Here is a 17,090-nt window from a genome sequence, read left to right as displayed (position 1 = left end):
TTTTTTATAAAAAAAACACTTACGGATCATCTCATAGATCCGTATGAGTCATATGGATTAATGCATACGAATTACATAATTTATATGCGTTAATTCGTATGACTCAGACAGATCACATAATCCGTATGAGGTATATGAATTATGTAATCCGTAAAAATAAAAAACACTTAAAGACATTTTTGAAATTTTGTTTTAATGCTGGGGGCACAAGCAATATGCCTGGTGCACCTAGCAAAGCCGAAGCCTCACTCGGACACGGGCGATTCCTAAAATATAATCAGGGCCCATACCTCTATTAGTCTCTCATCCATGCCCATTTGATAAGAATCCACTAAATAGATCTTCGTCTAAGAGTTTTTCATTCAGTAATCGGCTCCACCTGTTTCAGCTACTTAACTCACTGCAAAACCCAAAGCTCAGCCTATTCCCTAACGAAAATAATGTCGAGAGACGAAAACGCAAACGGTTCTCAGCCGGAAAGCGACGACGACGACGAAGCTCCGGCACGGAGATATTCTAGGAAATCGCGAGAAAATTCGGATGTAGATTCTGAACCCGATAGAAAGCACATCAATTCGCGGAGAGGAACCTCCGATTCCGACGACGGGGATAGGCGCCGCCGGAGGGAGAGGAAATCGCGGCGGCACTACTGCAGCGAGTCGGATTCCGGTTCCGGGAAAGCGCGAGAAGATTCTGATGTAGACTCGGAAACCGATAGAAAGCAATGCAATTCGAGGAGAAAATCGCAGGGAGGACGCTCGGATTCCGACGACGGCGACAGAACGCACCGGAGGAAGAGGAAATCGCGGCGGCGCCACAGCAGTGACTTCGGCTCGGAGGAGTCCGAGTCGGAGCGGTCCGGTTCGGAATCGGAGAGTGAGGAGGAGCGGAAGCGGCGGGAGAAGAGGAGAAGGAGAGAGAAGGAGGATGAGAGGGAGTGGAAGCGGAGAAGGAGAGAGAAAGAGAGGAAGAGGCGAAGGAGAGAGAAAGAGAAAGAGGAAGAGGAGAGGAGGAAGAAGGAGAAGCTGAAGAAAAAGAAGAAGAAGGAGAAGGAGGAGAGAGGGAAGAAGGGAGCGGTGACGAATTCTTGGGGGAAGTATGGTGTTATTAGAGAAACTGATATGTGGTAAGAGATTAGTTTAATGCCTTTTTATTATTTCTTAATTGTTATGTTCGATTATTGGTTGAAATGAAATGTGAGAGATGATTGTTTGTTGTGATTGATGATTGAATTGTGTGGTCATAGAGGCTGATTGATTGTTTGTGAATTGTGACAAAATAACAAAGTTGTAGAGTGTAGGTTTTGAAATTCTCTGGCAGTGTTTTGTTACTTTGGTTTTGCATGTGAGTTATGTTGTTTGTGGTTACTTGAGGATGAGACTGAATGTGGTCAGTAGACTTGTGATTGAACAAGGCTAATTGTAGAATTTGGTTGACTGATGATGGAATTAAGAATTATAGGTTTTTAAATTGATCAGTGGTGACCTTATTAAGATTGGTGAAGGGCAATGACTAATAACAGGATTTGATGTTTTCTCATGACAAGATACACAGAAAGAGGAACGAAAAGAAAGTTCCTGTATGCTCCAAAAAATCTATCTTCCATTGCTTACAAGAAAATTAAAACTCAGAAACTGTACTATTTTAACAGAACCTCACAAGTCATTTCATTGCATGAACAGTAGGTTATACTTTACTCTCCTGATTATGATTACTAGTTTTTACTTTTTAGGGTTTATAATTTTTGAAATTTGTTGGCTACTGTCCTCATGCCACAATACAGGAAGATGCTAGGTGTTGGCATAAGCAAAGGTGACAGTTTTTTCATTTATTTTCTTAGGTTGTGTTTGATAATGGTGAAATACGTGAGAAATGGGAGGGAGGGAGGGTGAAGAAATGGGATTTGAGGTACGGAAGTTCCCTCATTTGGTACCCGTTAAATAGTGGGGAGATTTTTTTTAAAAAACGTGTGGGCCCCACACTGTAAACATTCCGTTCTCGGGACTCAGATGCGATGAAATAGCGAGGAAGTGTAGCTGCCTTCTTCACTCTATGGTGTCTCTGCCACTGGTGTGTTGGTCAGTTTTCCCACTGGTGAGGGTGTGGCACGAGTAACACAAATGAAAATATAAAAAATATAATTATACCATGAATTGTTATTTGAAAACACACGCATCTGAGAATGGGTAAAAATATAATTATGCCATGTAATTGATTATACTGATTGTATAATCGATTATAAGGGCGATGTAGGGGATATGGGTAAAAATAATGAATAAATATAAAAGGGTAAAACAGTGTGTTTCTTAATATTCTAATTTCTTTCCCTTCCTTTCTTTCAAAATTCACACCCGACAATCTCATAATTTTATTTCCACTCTATTCTCTTCTATTTCAACTCATACTTCTACTCTATTTATTTATTTTTTTATCTATTTCTCTCTTCTCTATTCCTCTCCTACCCGTTACCACTCCCTCTATTTCCTTTCTCTCTACCAAACAAGGTGTTAATGTAGGGGGAACAGCAGCAGAAATTTCTTAACTGGGGTTATTGTTGAAAAGGGTTTAAGCATAACATAGCAATTTGTGCTTGATACTTATGGTTTGTTCCATCTGTTGTCTCTTGCTGGGTACTTTAGCTATACTTTATGTCCAGGAAAGCATGCACTTCTCTGTTTAGGCTTTAGAAGATAAAGTAACTGAAAAAAATTGTAAAATCAGTAACATGTTTACTGGATATTATGATCATACTTTTATTTTTATTTTGGAAGCTTCAATTTATCCTAAGCCACTCAACTCTAATGTTTGTGGTATCAATTTACCAAAGCTTATAATTAAGTAGTAAAGCTAGAAAGGTCTTGTTTAAGTAAAAAGCATCCTGCATTTTTTGTGTGTCTGAATTTAATAACTAGCTAATTTGGCTTTTATATCTTATGAACTAAAGGTCTTGTCATCCCTCTCTGTGAGTGACGTTATGAATATTACAGGACCAAACGACCAGAGTTCACTGCATGGTTGGCAGAAGTAAAGCAGGTGATTATTTTGTTTCACTTTCTATATTATGCAGTCTAAACATGTATGATGTTTTCTGTCCAAAAAAAAATGTATGATGCTTCTTCTTCCTTGGTGGTCACCTGTTCTTGTAAAAGATTAAGTTTGTGGTTTCTTTACATTATCTGGGGAAATATCTTCTCTGTATTCTTCACACAAACTATTTATCTTGTTTCATCAAGAAACCAGATTTTCATAAGAATTAGAGGCCATTTATTTTTTTGCCTGAAAGCCTGTTGGACTCAGTCAGTTTGATGATATTTTTTGTCCTTAAATAAACTGCAGAAAAACCTTTTTTTCATTCATATATTGGAGTCCTAATTTATATGTGTCATGATTACATAAAATATATCCTGTATTGTAATTGTTGAGGCATTTTAACAGGTGAATCTGGAGAATATGTCCAATTGGGAAGAAAAACAGATGTTCAAAGAGTAAGCCCTAAAACTTGCTTCTCAGGTGGGGGGAAATGTTCCATAAAATAATTGAGAAAGAAGGATTTGGGGGGGGGGGGGGGGGATAGTATATAAAGTTGCTGTTTGTTAAGTGTTAAGTTTACTTTTAACGTAGTACAATAGGTGCTAAGGATCCCTAATATGTTCTTAATGATTTCTTTCACTCTCCCCTTAGTGGACTTGTTGATTTTTTAATTATTCACATGTTAATAGTTACATTCAATACTGTGTTGATTTTATTTTCTTGGGTACATATACAGTGTAGATTTAAATGTAATATTGTGTCTAATTTCTTATATGCAGATTCATGGAGGATCACAACACAGCTACCTTTCCTTCCAAAAAGTAAGATCTTGCAGGGTTTTAGTTTACCTTATTTAAGTCTATACAGACCTTAGTGCTCATTTTTGTAAATAAGAAATAATTTATGCCCACATACTTGTTATTTGCCATCTGGAAATATTTGTCTTTTGATTTATCCGTGCTGTGCTCATGAATGCAAACTCCTTGTTTTTGCAATGATGACATGGATCTAAGATCTTGAATGAAACATTTTTGTGTATCTATATGGTTTTACAAATGGTTTAATGTGGCAGGTACTACAATCTTGATGCTTACTACAGGCATCAAATGGAAAAAGAGATGAAAAAAGGTTTTAAGAAAGTCCAGGCAACAGAGCGCACTGTTTTCAATGATGAAGAACAGCGCAGGTATAATATTGTACATGTTGCTTTTACTTATTTAATCTTAAATTGGTTTAGCAACCATTATCTTTTCAAATTACTCTACATCTACTGTTATTTGATTTATTTATTTTCTTAAGAAGCAACAATGTTTACTATCTTCCTAGTTTCTGTTGTTAATATGTTACATTTTCAATAACTACTTATTTCTTTTCACTCTGTCAACAGTTTTTCATTTGCAAAATGATACCTATATTAAATTACTTGAAGCTGTCTTTACAATTGAGTCAGAATATGACCTCTAAAACATTATCCATGCATAGTGTTGACCTGAGTTGCTTCACCCTGCCATAATTTTTTATTGCATTTTAGGCAAGAATTGTTGCAAGCTCGTGAAAAGCACAAGGAGGAGCAAGTAATGGCATTGAAGCACTCTATGCAAACTGGAATGGTTGGTTTTTCACTGGATTTCTTTTATGGAAATTTGGTTTCTTGTCATTTTGTTTATGGCAAGGTTCTTTGTGACATTGGCATGCAATAATTTACAGGCACAGGCAATGAAAGAGCAAACTCAACTTAGGGAGGAGATGGCTTACCAGTACAAGCTTGGAAACTTTGAGGTGAGAGTTACATAATAAACTCCTTTTTTGAGATTGGATTTTAGCTTTTGAGCCTCAACTAGAACTAGCTGTTATTTTATCTCTATAGGCTGCTGCTGCTATCCAGAGAAGGTTGGATCCCGATGCTGCCATATAGTTGGACATACTTACTGTAAATTGAAGTGTTGGGTGATAGGGTAACAATTTTCCCATCACCATGACAGGGTAATGATGGTCCCGTCACCATGACGATTAATTTTATGTCAACTATGTGTCTTTCGGCTTAGTGTTAGCATGCTGTGGATGGGTTATTTTCTGATGGATGAGTAAATTTTGGCTCTTCTGTTACGTCTACCATTGCTAATTGAAGAATGTTTCTTTTTCACATGATGGAGATTTTGGCATTGTAGTTGACTAAGTGACCATTTCAAAAATGTCAAAGAGGTCAAGCTACATGCATGGCTTCAAAATTTCCCATCATTCGGACATACTGAAATTGAGTATTGCATGTAATAAACAGTCTTGCTAGTGAAAAATTTGTTTGACCATTCATCTTTTCAAATGATCGTTCATCTGAAACTATTTTTTAAACCCATGTTTGAGTGAAAATAGAGAGGAAGGAAATATTGAAATGGAGGAGTGAAGGACAGAAGCTGCAATATGAGATGTGCAGTTGCATTTTGTACCCACTAATAGTTGTTAGGGCTTACTGCTTCCATGGAAGATAATTGTCTTCATTAAGTTTGATTGAAATTTAATTGGAGGTTTGCAGCATTTAGCATGAAAAGAAAGAAGCTAAGTGGCTGTTTGGTCTGGACAAATGTTTTCTATTGAATATATAGATAGCAGTGCGGTTACAGGAGAAACCCAAACCTAAACCCTAGTCAGTGACACTAACAATCCATCAAAAGACAATTTAAACTAAAAGACCAAATCACCTCTCTTGGTTGTAGAGCACGATACAATTTGAATTGTGTATTTTGTTGGTGCAATCTTTGTCGTCACTGATAATACACTCACGATAGAACAATAGAATATGCTAATAAATAAAAATGAGCTCTGAGGCTACTCAATGTATTGTGTTCATATTTCACCATATTAGGTTCAAAATGGAGGGAGTCCTTGTTATGTATTATGATGGTCATGTGGTATCAACTTCTTAGGGGATATTATTTCAATATCTTAATGGTCTTAAATTTATTAAAATTGGTGAGGAAATGTCGATTGGTATTTTGAGAAAAGCAATTATGGATGCAATTGGAGGTGAACGAAGTTTATTTGAGTTTTAGAAGACAATGAAGTGGAGAAGATATTTTTCATCTTTTCAAAGTTTAGTTCTAAATGACCAATCAAGTTGTATACAATGATCCACCGATTTTCAAAAGAAATCCTTTTCCTATTGTCTAAATAAGTAAATCAAGATTTGCCAAACATATGATTGTCAAGATAAGTGGATTAATGATAACAAACTTTAACAAAGATGATAACTCTATGTAGTCATGTTTTTAATTGATGAAATTTATATTGATTATATTGATTGTTGTTAATTGTTTAGTAAATTTAATTAAAATTCCATTCTTTTTATTTTATTACATTACTAGGCATGTCTCGTCTAAAGACACTGGTATTCTATGTAATACTAAAAACAACTCTTATTTTCATTTTAATACCACTATTTAAGATATATTTGATTTTAAAAGGAAAGTGAAAAAAAGGTAAAGTAAGATGGTTTTGAAAATTGTATAATAAGAAAATAAAAAATAATAATTTAATATATCATTATATAATCCACCTTTCTCTCTTTTCCATCCAAAATTAGACAAATTTAAAACATGTGTATTTCTTGCATTTGTTTCACCATTTCCCCTCGCTCTCTCTTCAAACAGTCTTATATTCCTTTCTTTCACTGTCTTTACTTTTTATTTTTATAATAAAAAGGAGTAAATCAATTATTTTTTACTAAAAGCATATTAATTTTTATATAAAAAAAAGTAGCAAGGAAACTATTTATTTTCCTCGTGACTTTGAAGTTTGAAGGAAGAGACAAGATTGGAAGATTGAAGGGGCCACCACCAACCATTCCCATGAAAGATGTTATTTAATATTTACCCGTCACCATGTTATGGACTCAAATGATGCCATCCAACGCTTTTAATTGGTACATATCACTTCACAGTCCACTTGACCCATGAGTCATGATATAAGGAAGGAACTAGGAAGGAAGAAACTAGGGGAGGATCACAATTACTTATTTTATTAATTCTAGCTTAAATTGCTGTCTATCTTGTCAAAAAATTTAAAACTAAATTGTTGTCTATCCTTATCGCCAAATCGGCGCAATGCAATATATTGAAATCCCTTGATTGCAATATCCAATCTAATAATTTCTTTGTCTTTTAAGTACTTCCCATCCTGGCTTGTATCTAGCGTTCGGCTCTCGGCTCATTCTTCATTTCTAACTTTATTATTAACTAAAAAATAAAAAATGAAATAAATTGATTGGTTATTTTTCGTAATATATTATTAAATAATATTAAAATTGTTATTAAAAAATACTAAAAGGAAAATGCAATAATTTATTAAGAATGAATTTTTTGAAAATAGAATAAAATCTGTTATTAAAAATAAAATTTCTAAAAATAGAATTATTTGTCTTTAATAGAATAATAATTAAGTATAGTTATAATATAATGAATAATAAAATAGAATCTATTCATAATAGAATAATATTGATTTGAATTAATAATTGAATTAAATTATATCATTTAATATTTTTAAAGAGAATGAATATGAAATTAAATGTGACATTATCCCACAATATATATATATATATATATATATATATATATATATATATATATATATATATATATATATATATATAAGATATTTAGTAGATTATTTGAAAACATAAATTATATTTATTTGTTTATAGGAGAATTAATTAATAAGACATGTTTAGATTTATGTTAATATATAATATTAAAATAAATTACTATACAATATCATTGAAATTAAATAGATTGTATTAGTTTAGAAAATAATGGTAGAACAATTTTTATTTCGTAGGATTATAATTTACTTTTTTAAATCATTCATATATGTTTTTAATATGGAAAATATTAATTTTAATATACGGCCATTGAATCTAATTTTCAGTTATGTCACTCTCTGCTTCACAACCCAAACACATAATTTTCCTTTGAACCGACACATTTCACAGCTCGGATTTGTTCATGAAGTGAGCCATAACAAGACAAGGACTCTTGTCTTTTTATTTTATTTTTTCACTTTAAGGCTTTAGAGAATATCTTTGTCTTATGATGGAATAAATAATGAAAAATTTAATCGTTAATAATCATTATCAATCAATATTCCACATCTAAATAAAACCCTTTTGCTCACTACAGAAGCTTTGACAGTGTCCTACCTTCTACTTCACTTCTGTCCCTCGTTCTGCTTTTTTGCATCTCTCTCTCTCTCTCTGGAATGTTGAACTGAGCCAGCCAAGCTTGTTGCTTTGCAAGTGGAAACAGAGATAGATACATACATACAAGGGCTTCAAAATGAGGGGTCCTTTGGGTGCAGTCATAGGAAGGTACCCTTCAAGTGATGGAACCACTCATTTGGGTGGCATCATAAGGCACAACAAAAAATGCAGAGACATAGCCGTTCTTGTCATCTTTGTTGCATTCTGGATTGCCTTGATTGTCAACTCCAGCTTTGCTTTCAACCGAGGAAACCCATTGAGGTGAGGATCTTAAACTTTGCAGCTTTTTTCTGATTGTGCATTGTGCTAATGGAGTTGCTGTAATTGGCAAGTTGTAGTTTTTAAGTGCAAATTTAAGCCTTTACATGCAATTTCTCAAAGGGATACTTCTATACTGCTTTCTTTTTTCTCTTTAGAAAAATTTGCCATGGATATTTAGCTTTCAACATTTTATGCATTTCCTTGTGTGTGTGTGTGTGTGGGACTCTATTGTATAGTAACATGAAACCTGTAATTTTATTCTCCCTTTTGTTGTTATGGTGGTGTAAGTTGTGATTGCACATTTTATGGCTTACTAGGCTTACTTATGGGCTGGACTACAAAGGAAACGTGTGTGGACAAAAGCATGCAGTTCAAGATCTTCGAGAATTGGAGCTCAGATACTGGCTAAGTCCTAATCAGGTTTATCAAAGTGGATTGAAGGATAGCCAATTCAAGCTGGCCAACGCCCGCAGTATATGCTTATTGGACTGCCCTATACCTTCTGAAGATTCACTTACTTGGGTGTGTGATTATCCTGAAGGAGATATTCGCGTTTCATTGAATGATTGGATTGATATGAACTATGATTATTTTGAGTTCCTTACGCCAGAAATGAGAAACTCTTCTCTTCAACTTCAAGGCCCTTGTTATCCTGTCATATTTCCTAGTGTAAATGGTGAGAAAACTTTTGCATTTCTAATGTATTCATAAATGTCATGTGTTGTTGTATGCCTGCTAATGGTTGTGTTGTGTGGATACATTACTTTGAGATTTTACCCTGGTTGCAAATTGTGCTCCTTGTAGGAAAGGAATTATTTTTAGGATTGCTTTTTTCTTTCTTTGTGGGGAGGGGGAGTGGATAGTGTGTTAGGGAACTGTTTCCTACATATGATGAGTTTTATAAATACCGGATTTTTACTGCATACTTTTTGTCTAGTTTACTGGAGTTGCCAATTCATTGTTAAAGCATCGAATGTATCCTTAAAGCATTGGCGGCAGATGGGTGGAGTTAACATCAATGAAGACATTGTTATTGACAAGTCCATTCATGAGTATATCAATTCTCATTCAGCTGTTTTAAAGGTTAGCTTTTTTCAACTTTCTACCTTCTTTTTTTAAATTGATGTTATGACTGTGATTTTTCCCAGGGAAAGCATAACACCTTATCAGCATCTTAGTTTTAAATTGTAACACAAGAAACAGGAAATTAAAAGAAGTTTGTGGGAGCAAGGAAGTATAAAAGAGATATGAGCATTCTGCTGATAAGATATGCTGGCAGGATAGTGAAGAGCACACTTATATCGAGTTTTATTTCCTTGGTTTTACCACCTTTCATATCACACCCAGTGCTCTCTGCTGATAAAGTTTTACATTTAATTTGTTGATTGTTCTTGGTAGGGGTAACAATGCAATGAACAGAAGGTAATAGAGTAAAAAATTATTGATGCTTGTCGATATGCATTGTGCTTCGAATATTGTGGCATTTTCACTCTACAAAGTACACTTGTTTGAAACTTTGTTTTTCTCTTTCATTTGGTCTTCCATTAAGCATTATATCATTATGCATGTGTTGCAGTCTTGCAGAGATTTGAAGTTTCACAAATACTTTTATATGCAGAGATACATGGCTGACATAGGAAAGGCATGGCCTGTGCTGATTGTTTGTGGAGGGATTTTACCTCTGTTTCTGTCTGTGATTTGGCTGCTGATGATTCGGCATTTTGTTGCTGCCATGCCTTGGATTACAGTGGTTTTGTTTAATGTTCTTATAATATCAGTTACAATGTTTTTCTACCTAAAAGGTTAGGATATCTGCTGGGCTATTTCGAGTTGCATATGCCTGTTTTTTTAAGGAAGTAGCACTATACAGAAGATGACCAAAATATGAATATTTCTTTTTTTATTATACTCACTTTTCCTTTCCATGCCTTTTATATTGAATGTTTACTTCCTTGTCAGCTGCATAGCCTGTTCATTTTTTAAATCACCATTTTCATAAATACCCATCCATCAAGTGTACTTTATCATCCTCTCTGATATATCCAATCAAGCACACAACGCTTCTCTGGTTGTATTTTTAGTTTGACAAATGTTTCTAACTTATTTTCAGGCCCTTACCACAGATTAGCCTGCATAACAACTTAGACCAAAAGTTAAAAAATAAAAAATTTAGCCAGACACAAACTAGATGTTTTCCAGTCATAATTATGGTAAAATATGACTTATGGTACGAGGCAGACACAGGGGCCGTTTGAAAAGAACAGAACAAATTAATTGTAATGTATTTTCTTTTATTGAATATTAGAATTTGGAATGCCAAAATATTAGATGATATGGCTTAACTTTTTGAGTTTGTATTGTGATAGCCTAGTCATTTATCAGGACTTGGGAAATGATCCAGATCTTGTCCTTGGTCTTCAGTGCATTTTGGGCATTGGAAACAATGAAAAAAATTGTTTATTTGTGTGGTATACAACTCATGAGTCATGAAATATTCAAATAGATGAAAGAATTGGTATAACTGATACTCATGTTGTAATCTGTTATTAAATTTGAAGTCTATTGTACTTGCTTCTGTAACTTTTGAATTATCTAGCCAAATATTTTTATTTCTTTGTTTCTAGATTTTGAGCAAGCACCAATCAAACAATATAATGCCTAATGTTGACTTCCTGGCTTTCAGTTGGCTGGATAGGAAATGATGCTATTTCCCCCATCATAGGTGAGCATGATCCTTACATTCATGTATTTGTAAGGGTAAGTATCGTTGTGATTGAGACCTTAAATATTTATTCTCTCTCTCACTACATTGATAACTTATTGATTTATCATATAAATTCATCTTCAGGAGCTTACTCATCTACGAGTTGTCACTGTCCTTATGACCTTTATCATGCTTGTTGCCATTCTTACATCAATTGCTGTTGTTCGGCGAATCCTTATGGCAACTTCTGTCCTTAAGGCAAGCATAACTTTATTATATGCAATTATGAAACTATGATTGAGTTTGTTGTTTTTCTTCGTTGATTGATATCTGATGTCAATTATGTGTATTTTTAACCTAAAATATATTTCTACGGCTGAACTTCCGATCAGGGTCACATTTGTCACGCATTTTTAATAATCTCTAAGTAACGTATGGACATTCTTTTCTATGCAAAGTTGCTATAGATTAACTCTTTCTATGAATTTGGTGATTGTTAAGAAATTATGGTAAATTACCCAGTACCTATATCTACTGTTGCACTTTTTCTTTTTCAATTAACCCAAATTTTACTTACTAGTTACTACTTAGATTAAGCAATTGGAGTGAATTTATCTTATGACACCCTCTACCTTGACATCCATATGATTAAGAAAAACATATAAAAATTTGGAATTTAATTAAATCAATTTTATTTAAATTACTTAATCTAATTCACGTGAATAAAAGAGTCACATTCGCTTCAAGTTGTTAAAAACACCTCCGGCTCAAAACAAGACCGTTCAAGTTTACAAAAGAACTCAAGTTAAGCAACAAAATAAAATAAAGTAAAATACATGTTTGGAACATCATGCAATTAAAACAGAAACCCATGTCTCAGTGTCAGGTTATTGTATAATTCATAACTCACAACACAAGTATTGGCACATCAAGTATTAACCACACACTTATTCACAATCATATCTCATGTTCACAATTCAACATTTCACAATATCACAATCCATCACATGTTTACGTGTATATTACAAATTAACACATGTTTAACTTTTCACTTATACTCAATCTTAATAACAATGTTATAATCTCAAAACAACATGTTATCTCACAATTTATCATTTCATACAATTTCAATCACAATTTCATGATTCAAATATAACAATTTATCATGCTAATCTAGTAAATCTTATCTAAAACACCAACAAATTATACAAAAATGCTTCTCACAACATGGGAGTAAAACCCCTCAAACAATTTTACAAAATCATATCAAAATCAAAGTAATCAAAATCATAGGAAAAAACACAAAAACACAAAGAACACTCAATTTTATCAATCAATTCGCATTAGGGTATCAATTGGTCTGTCAAACACAACAATCTCGTAATTATAATCATATTACAATACAATAAACATCTCAAAATAAACTCCAATTTGATCCTTTAAGAATCCTTACACAAGTTCATTCTAACCCCAATTGTGATAAACTCATCTCTTACCTCAAAGTGGGCTCTAGCGGTTCCTTAAAATTCCTCAAGTTTTTCCTCTGATTGCTGCAGACATTATTTTGCAAATCCCAATGGTGGGGATGTTCGAAAATGAGTTCCGAATCTGGGGTTTAAATTTCACGACGATCCAAGGGATCGTAGTTTTACTGGGACAGGTTTGAGTGTATGCTGGAGAAAGAGAGCTACATGCGAGGGACTTTTCTCTCACCATAGATATTATTTCTTATATCCCAACGGTGGGAATGTGTGAAAATGAGTTCGGAACCTGGTGTTTAAATTTCACAACGATTCAATGGTTAACGAGTCTAGGATCATATTTTACTGGAACATGTTTGAGTGTATGTGGAGAAAGAAAAGGTTTTGAGAAAAGGGAAAGGAAAAACAAATTTAAGAGTAAGAGAGAGCATATAAACTCGTCGCATATATAAAATCTGATCTAATATGTTTTTATTTATAACTAGGGTACTCTTAGCCGCCTATTATTTACTTTATTTTTTTATTTTATTATTTTATAAAAAAGAACTCTATTTTACTCTTTATCAAATGAATAAATAAAATATTATTTTTATTTTTTAAGAATATATATTTATTTTATTTACCTTAAAACTATTATTTTAATTAATAAAATTATTTCTCCTTATTTATTTAATTACAAAAAATCTCATTATTTTTATAAAATTCTATTTATTTTTAAATAAAATATTTTTTAATTTATTTCACGAAAAAATGAGGTGTTACCTACCTGTTCTTGTGAAAACTAATCTTGGCAAGTCTGCATATGGCAGCATAAGTATTCACATCATACTCAAACTTTGGTCATATCAATTTGACCATCCATTTTTTTTGTTTACTATTCAATCAATGGAAACTTAACCTTTCATCTTTCACTCTGAAAATGCTATTTGTTAACCATCATTTTCATTGTTAATATGTGATATATGTTTTGCTTATGGAACATTTATTTCCTAACTTCTGTGATCTATAAGTATAAACCTGCCATGTAATACATTAGGTTTCACATCCAGTTGTCACGAAGTTATGCATAACTTCTCTTTCACAATATTGTTAGACGAAGTTATGCATAACTTCTCTTTCACAATATTGTTAGACATACCTAGTCCATAGGCACATAATATGGTACAACATAGCAATCCTAGAATTATAAGTAATTGTGGAATGATGATACTGCATTCTTTCCCTTATGACAGTCAGTTAAATTGATTTTAATGCAAGTGTTGCTCACAGGTTGCTGCAAAAATGATAGGAGAAGTTCGAGCACTTATTATTTTTCCAATCATACCGTATGGTATTCTTGCAGTGTTCTACATGTTCTGGATTTCTGCTGCTCTTCATTTGTTTAGCTCTGGTCGGGTTGTTCAGAATAATTGCAACTCTAACTGTTGCGCATATGACCTGTTGGAAAAAAAGGTGATCTGTGATCAGTGTTGTGGATATAGCATTCTTTACACACCGCATATTGGAGTTGCCATCCTTTTTCACTTTTTTAGCTGTTATTGGGCTACACAGTTTCTCATAGCTTGCTCATCAACAGTGATTGCTGGATCTGTTGCCTCTTACTATTGGGCCCATGGTGAAGCATCTGTAAGTCAAAATACCATGTTCATAAATGAAATGAATAATGCAATTCAGAGTCAAAATACAATGTTACTAAATGTAATTCATCTTTCTCAACGCAGCCTGAAATTCCTTTTCTTTCAGTCTTTTCCTCCATGAAGAGGCTTTTGCGTTACAGTCTTGGTTCTGTGGCTCTTGGCTCTCTGACTGTATCATTTGTAGAGTCAATCCGCTTTCTGCTTGAATCTATTCGCCGGAAACTTAAAGGCTCTAGCCACGTGCCTGATAGCTGGATTGGCAAGGCTGCTCACCAATCTTCTCAATGTTTTCGAAGGTCTATTGAGTGGACCATCAAATCAGTGAACCGAAATGCTTACATCATGGTAATTTTTGTTAACCTTCCATAAGCCAAATATGTATGCATCATGTTGATAAATATCTGCATACTAATTTGCAGTTATTATTTAACAAATAAGGATATATTAAGGACCAATAAATGGAAAAGCTAATTTTAATGTACTTTTTGCCTTGTAATTCTAATCAGCAAGTATGGGAGCGGCTGAATTGCTTATGGGTCTTTAATGTTAACATATATAGACTTGCATGATTTATTAACCTAAAATAAGTTTTGCTGTTATTTCTCGGGATTCCTCCAGTAATGTCCTTTTTGGCACTTTAACCTCAGATAAAGTCCTTTCCTGATTACTTGTTATCCAGTTCCAGAGGTGTATTCCAGGACAGGTTGCATGGTAATTGATAGAGTTCAGGCTTGGTAAAAAACTGTCTACTAAGTATTAACTTCTATCATCTTTTATACTTGTGGCATTAAAATGTTTACAGTCAATGTCCCCCCTTCCCTAGAATAATGGTTTTGCTTTAACATTTTGAGGGAGAAGTATTATGTTAGAATTTTGTTTCTTTTTCCTAATAAGGCATTCTCTGTTTAACTTAGTATATTATTTTCACTAACTTTTTTTATTTATTCAATGCGTTATCCTTTTCTGTTAATTCAATTTATCCTTCTGCATTTAACTTCTCAAGTATCTGCCTGACACTTGCAGATTGCTATAACGGGTAAAAGTTTCTTTAGAGCTTCTGCTATTGCAACAGAATTGATCATGAATAACATCCTACGGATTGGGCGTGTTAACGTTATTGGAGATGTTATTTTGTTCCTTGGAAAACTATGTGTCAGCCTCTCAAGTGCTGCTTTTGCTTTCCTCATGTTGGACGCACACAAGTACAGATCTGCACATAACAAGATCTCATCTCCACTATTGCCTGTTGTGGTATGTTTAACATAATCGAATTAAAAGGGAAGGGCTTAAAGATCAATTATGGTTTAACCAAACCATGAAAGAGGGTTCTTCAACTTTAATTGATAAAATGTGTAGACTCTCGATTAGATGGATAGTGGGTGAAAATATTTCAGTATGTCCATAGGTTTCAGTTCCAAAATATTGAGTATTCATATAAACTGATTGGTTCAAAATTATTTTGGGCCTAAATTAGCCATTTTGTTGCTACTTCTATTTAAAGAACTTGTTTTTTGTTCATCATTAAGAGTGAAATCTGTGGCCATACAATCATCACCACTGAGTAAAAAATTGACTTTATACAGTCAACATGACCATAATGGATAACATGCTAGCTAAAAGGATGAAGGGCTGCAAAAAAAGTTGCAAAAAATATATCCATGTTAATTCTCCCTTTAATGCTGAATTGTAAACATTTATCAAAATCTCAATGGATTTTTTGCAATGCAGGTTTGCTGGGCTCTTGGATATATTGTTGCAACTCTTTTCTTTGCAGTTGTAGAGATGTCAATTGACACCATCATTCTCTCATTCTGCCAAGACTCTGAAGAGCATGGGACAGCACAGTATGCTCCACCTCTTCTCATTGAAACTCTTGGAGACCAAAATGAGATGCAGAGACTTACACAAGGACCCCAATGAAATATTTCCTTGTATTATTTTGTCTCTGATGAATTTTAATAGAGCTTCAAGATTTAGAATTTTGTTAAGGTCCTTAATTTTGCCACCTGAGTTCTGTTCTTCTCCATTCTCCTTGTATATATGTTATATCCAATGTTCAACAAAGGTGCCCTCTTGATTTAGGTAGCTTTCAAAGTATTTTTATTTTTTCACAAATGGAAATGAGTTATGCTAGGACATGTTATGGGCACAAACAGAACAAATTCAATTTTTGTTCTTGTGTAATTATGATCTTTTTCAAACGTGCATCTTGTGATGAATTATAAGATCTTCAGTTGTAGATCCTCTTCTATCATATATAGCATTATTTCAGAAGAGTTAAGATAGCACGAAATCTTAAAAGAAATAACGGATTGTAAGCTAAATTGTTTATTTATTCATATTTATTTTCCAATTATTTTAAGGATGGTAGCAATTGATTTTGGTCATCATAGCAAAAATTTGGTACTGTCACTCAAATGTTCATGGTCCATCATATCCCGTGCCACATTGAATTGATCTTGTCTTAAAATTCGTAACGACCACAACAATGAAACAAACAGATGATAAGTATTCTTAGATTCAGAAAATAAATTTCAAAGGAGTGTTAGTAAGACTAACACATTCTTTCTAATGCATGCTCTATTATTAATACATGTTCTATTACTAATTAAATTTTCTTAAAAATTACAAAATTAAGAGGAAATTTGTTAAATAAAAAATAAAACCCATAAAAATTTATGATTTTCTACAAATTTAACAGTTAATTTTGTGTTAAAAAAGTATGTTAG

At 33.5% G+C, this 17,090-nt stretch overlaps 2 protein-coding genes across 2 annotated transcripts; both read left to right on the top strand.

Annotated features, from left to right (window-relative positions):
* Positions 1 to 329: 329 nt before the first annotated feature.
* On the top strand, positions 330 to 5,350 carry LOC100808770 (vicilin-like seed storage protein At2g18540). Its single transcript, XM_003539545.5, has 8 exons — positions 330 to 1,126; positions 2,988 to 3,033; positions 3,436 to 3,485; positions 3,810 to 3,851; positions 4,103 to 4,216; positions 4,562 to 4,640; positions 4,738 to 4,809; positions 4,898 to 5,350. The coding sequence occupies exons 1-8, from the start codon at positions 441 to 443 to the stop codon at positions 4,943 to 4,945; spliced, it is 1,137 nt and encodes a 378-aa protein (XP_003539593.1). The 5' UTR covers positions 330 to 440; the 3' UTR covers positions 4,946 to 5,350.
* Positions 5,351 to 8,184: 2,834 nt separating this feature from the next.
* Positions 8,185 to 16,588, top strand: LOC100789185 (choline transporter protein 1). The gene is made up of 10 exons (XM_003540410.5): positions 8,185 to 8,539; positions 8,857 to 9,215; positions 9,477 to 9,622; positions 10,158 to 10,341; positions 11,223 to 11,296; positions 11,388 to 11,501; positions 13,994 to 14,350; positions 14,446 to 14,706; positions 15,385 to 15,612; positions 16,090 to 16,588. Exons 1-10 carry the CDS (start codon positions 8,355 to 8,357, stop codon positions 16,279 to 16,281), a joined length of 2,100 nt encoding a protein of 699 aa, XP_003540458.1. The 5' UTR covers positions 8,185 to 8,354; the 3' UTR covers positions 16,282 to 16,588.
* Positions 16,589 to 17,090: the final 502 nt, after the last annotated feature.

This window comes from Glycine max, chromosome 12 (genome assembly GCF_000004515.6).
Source record: "Glycine max cultivar Williams 82 chromosome 12, Glycine_max_v4.0, whole genome shotgun sequence".
NCBI lineage: Eukaryota > Viridiplantae > Streptophyta > Magnoliopsida > Fabales > Fabaceae > Glycine > Glycine max.
This window is presented reverse-complemented; position numbering and strand designations above follow the sequence as displayed.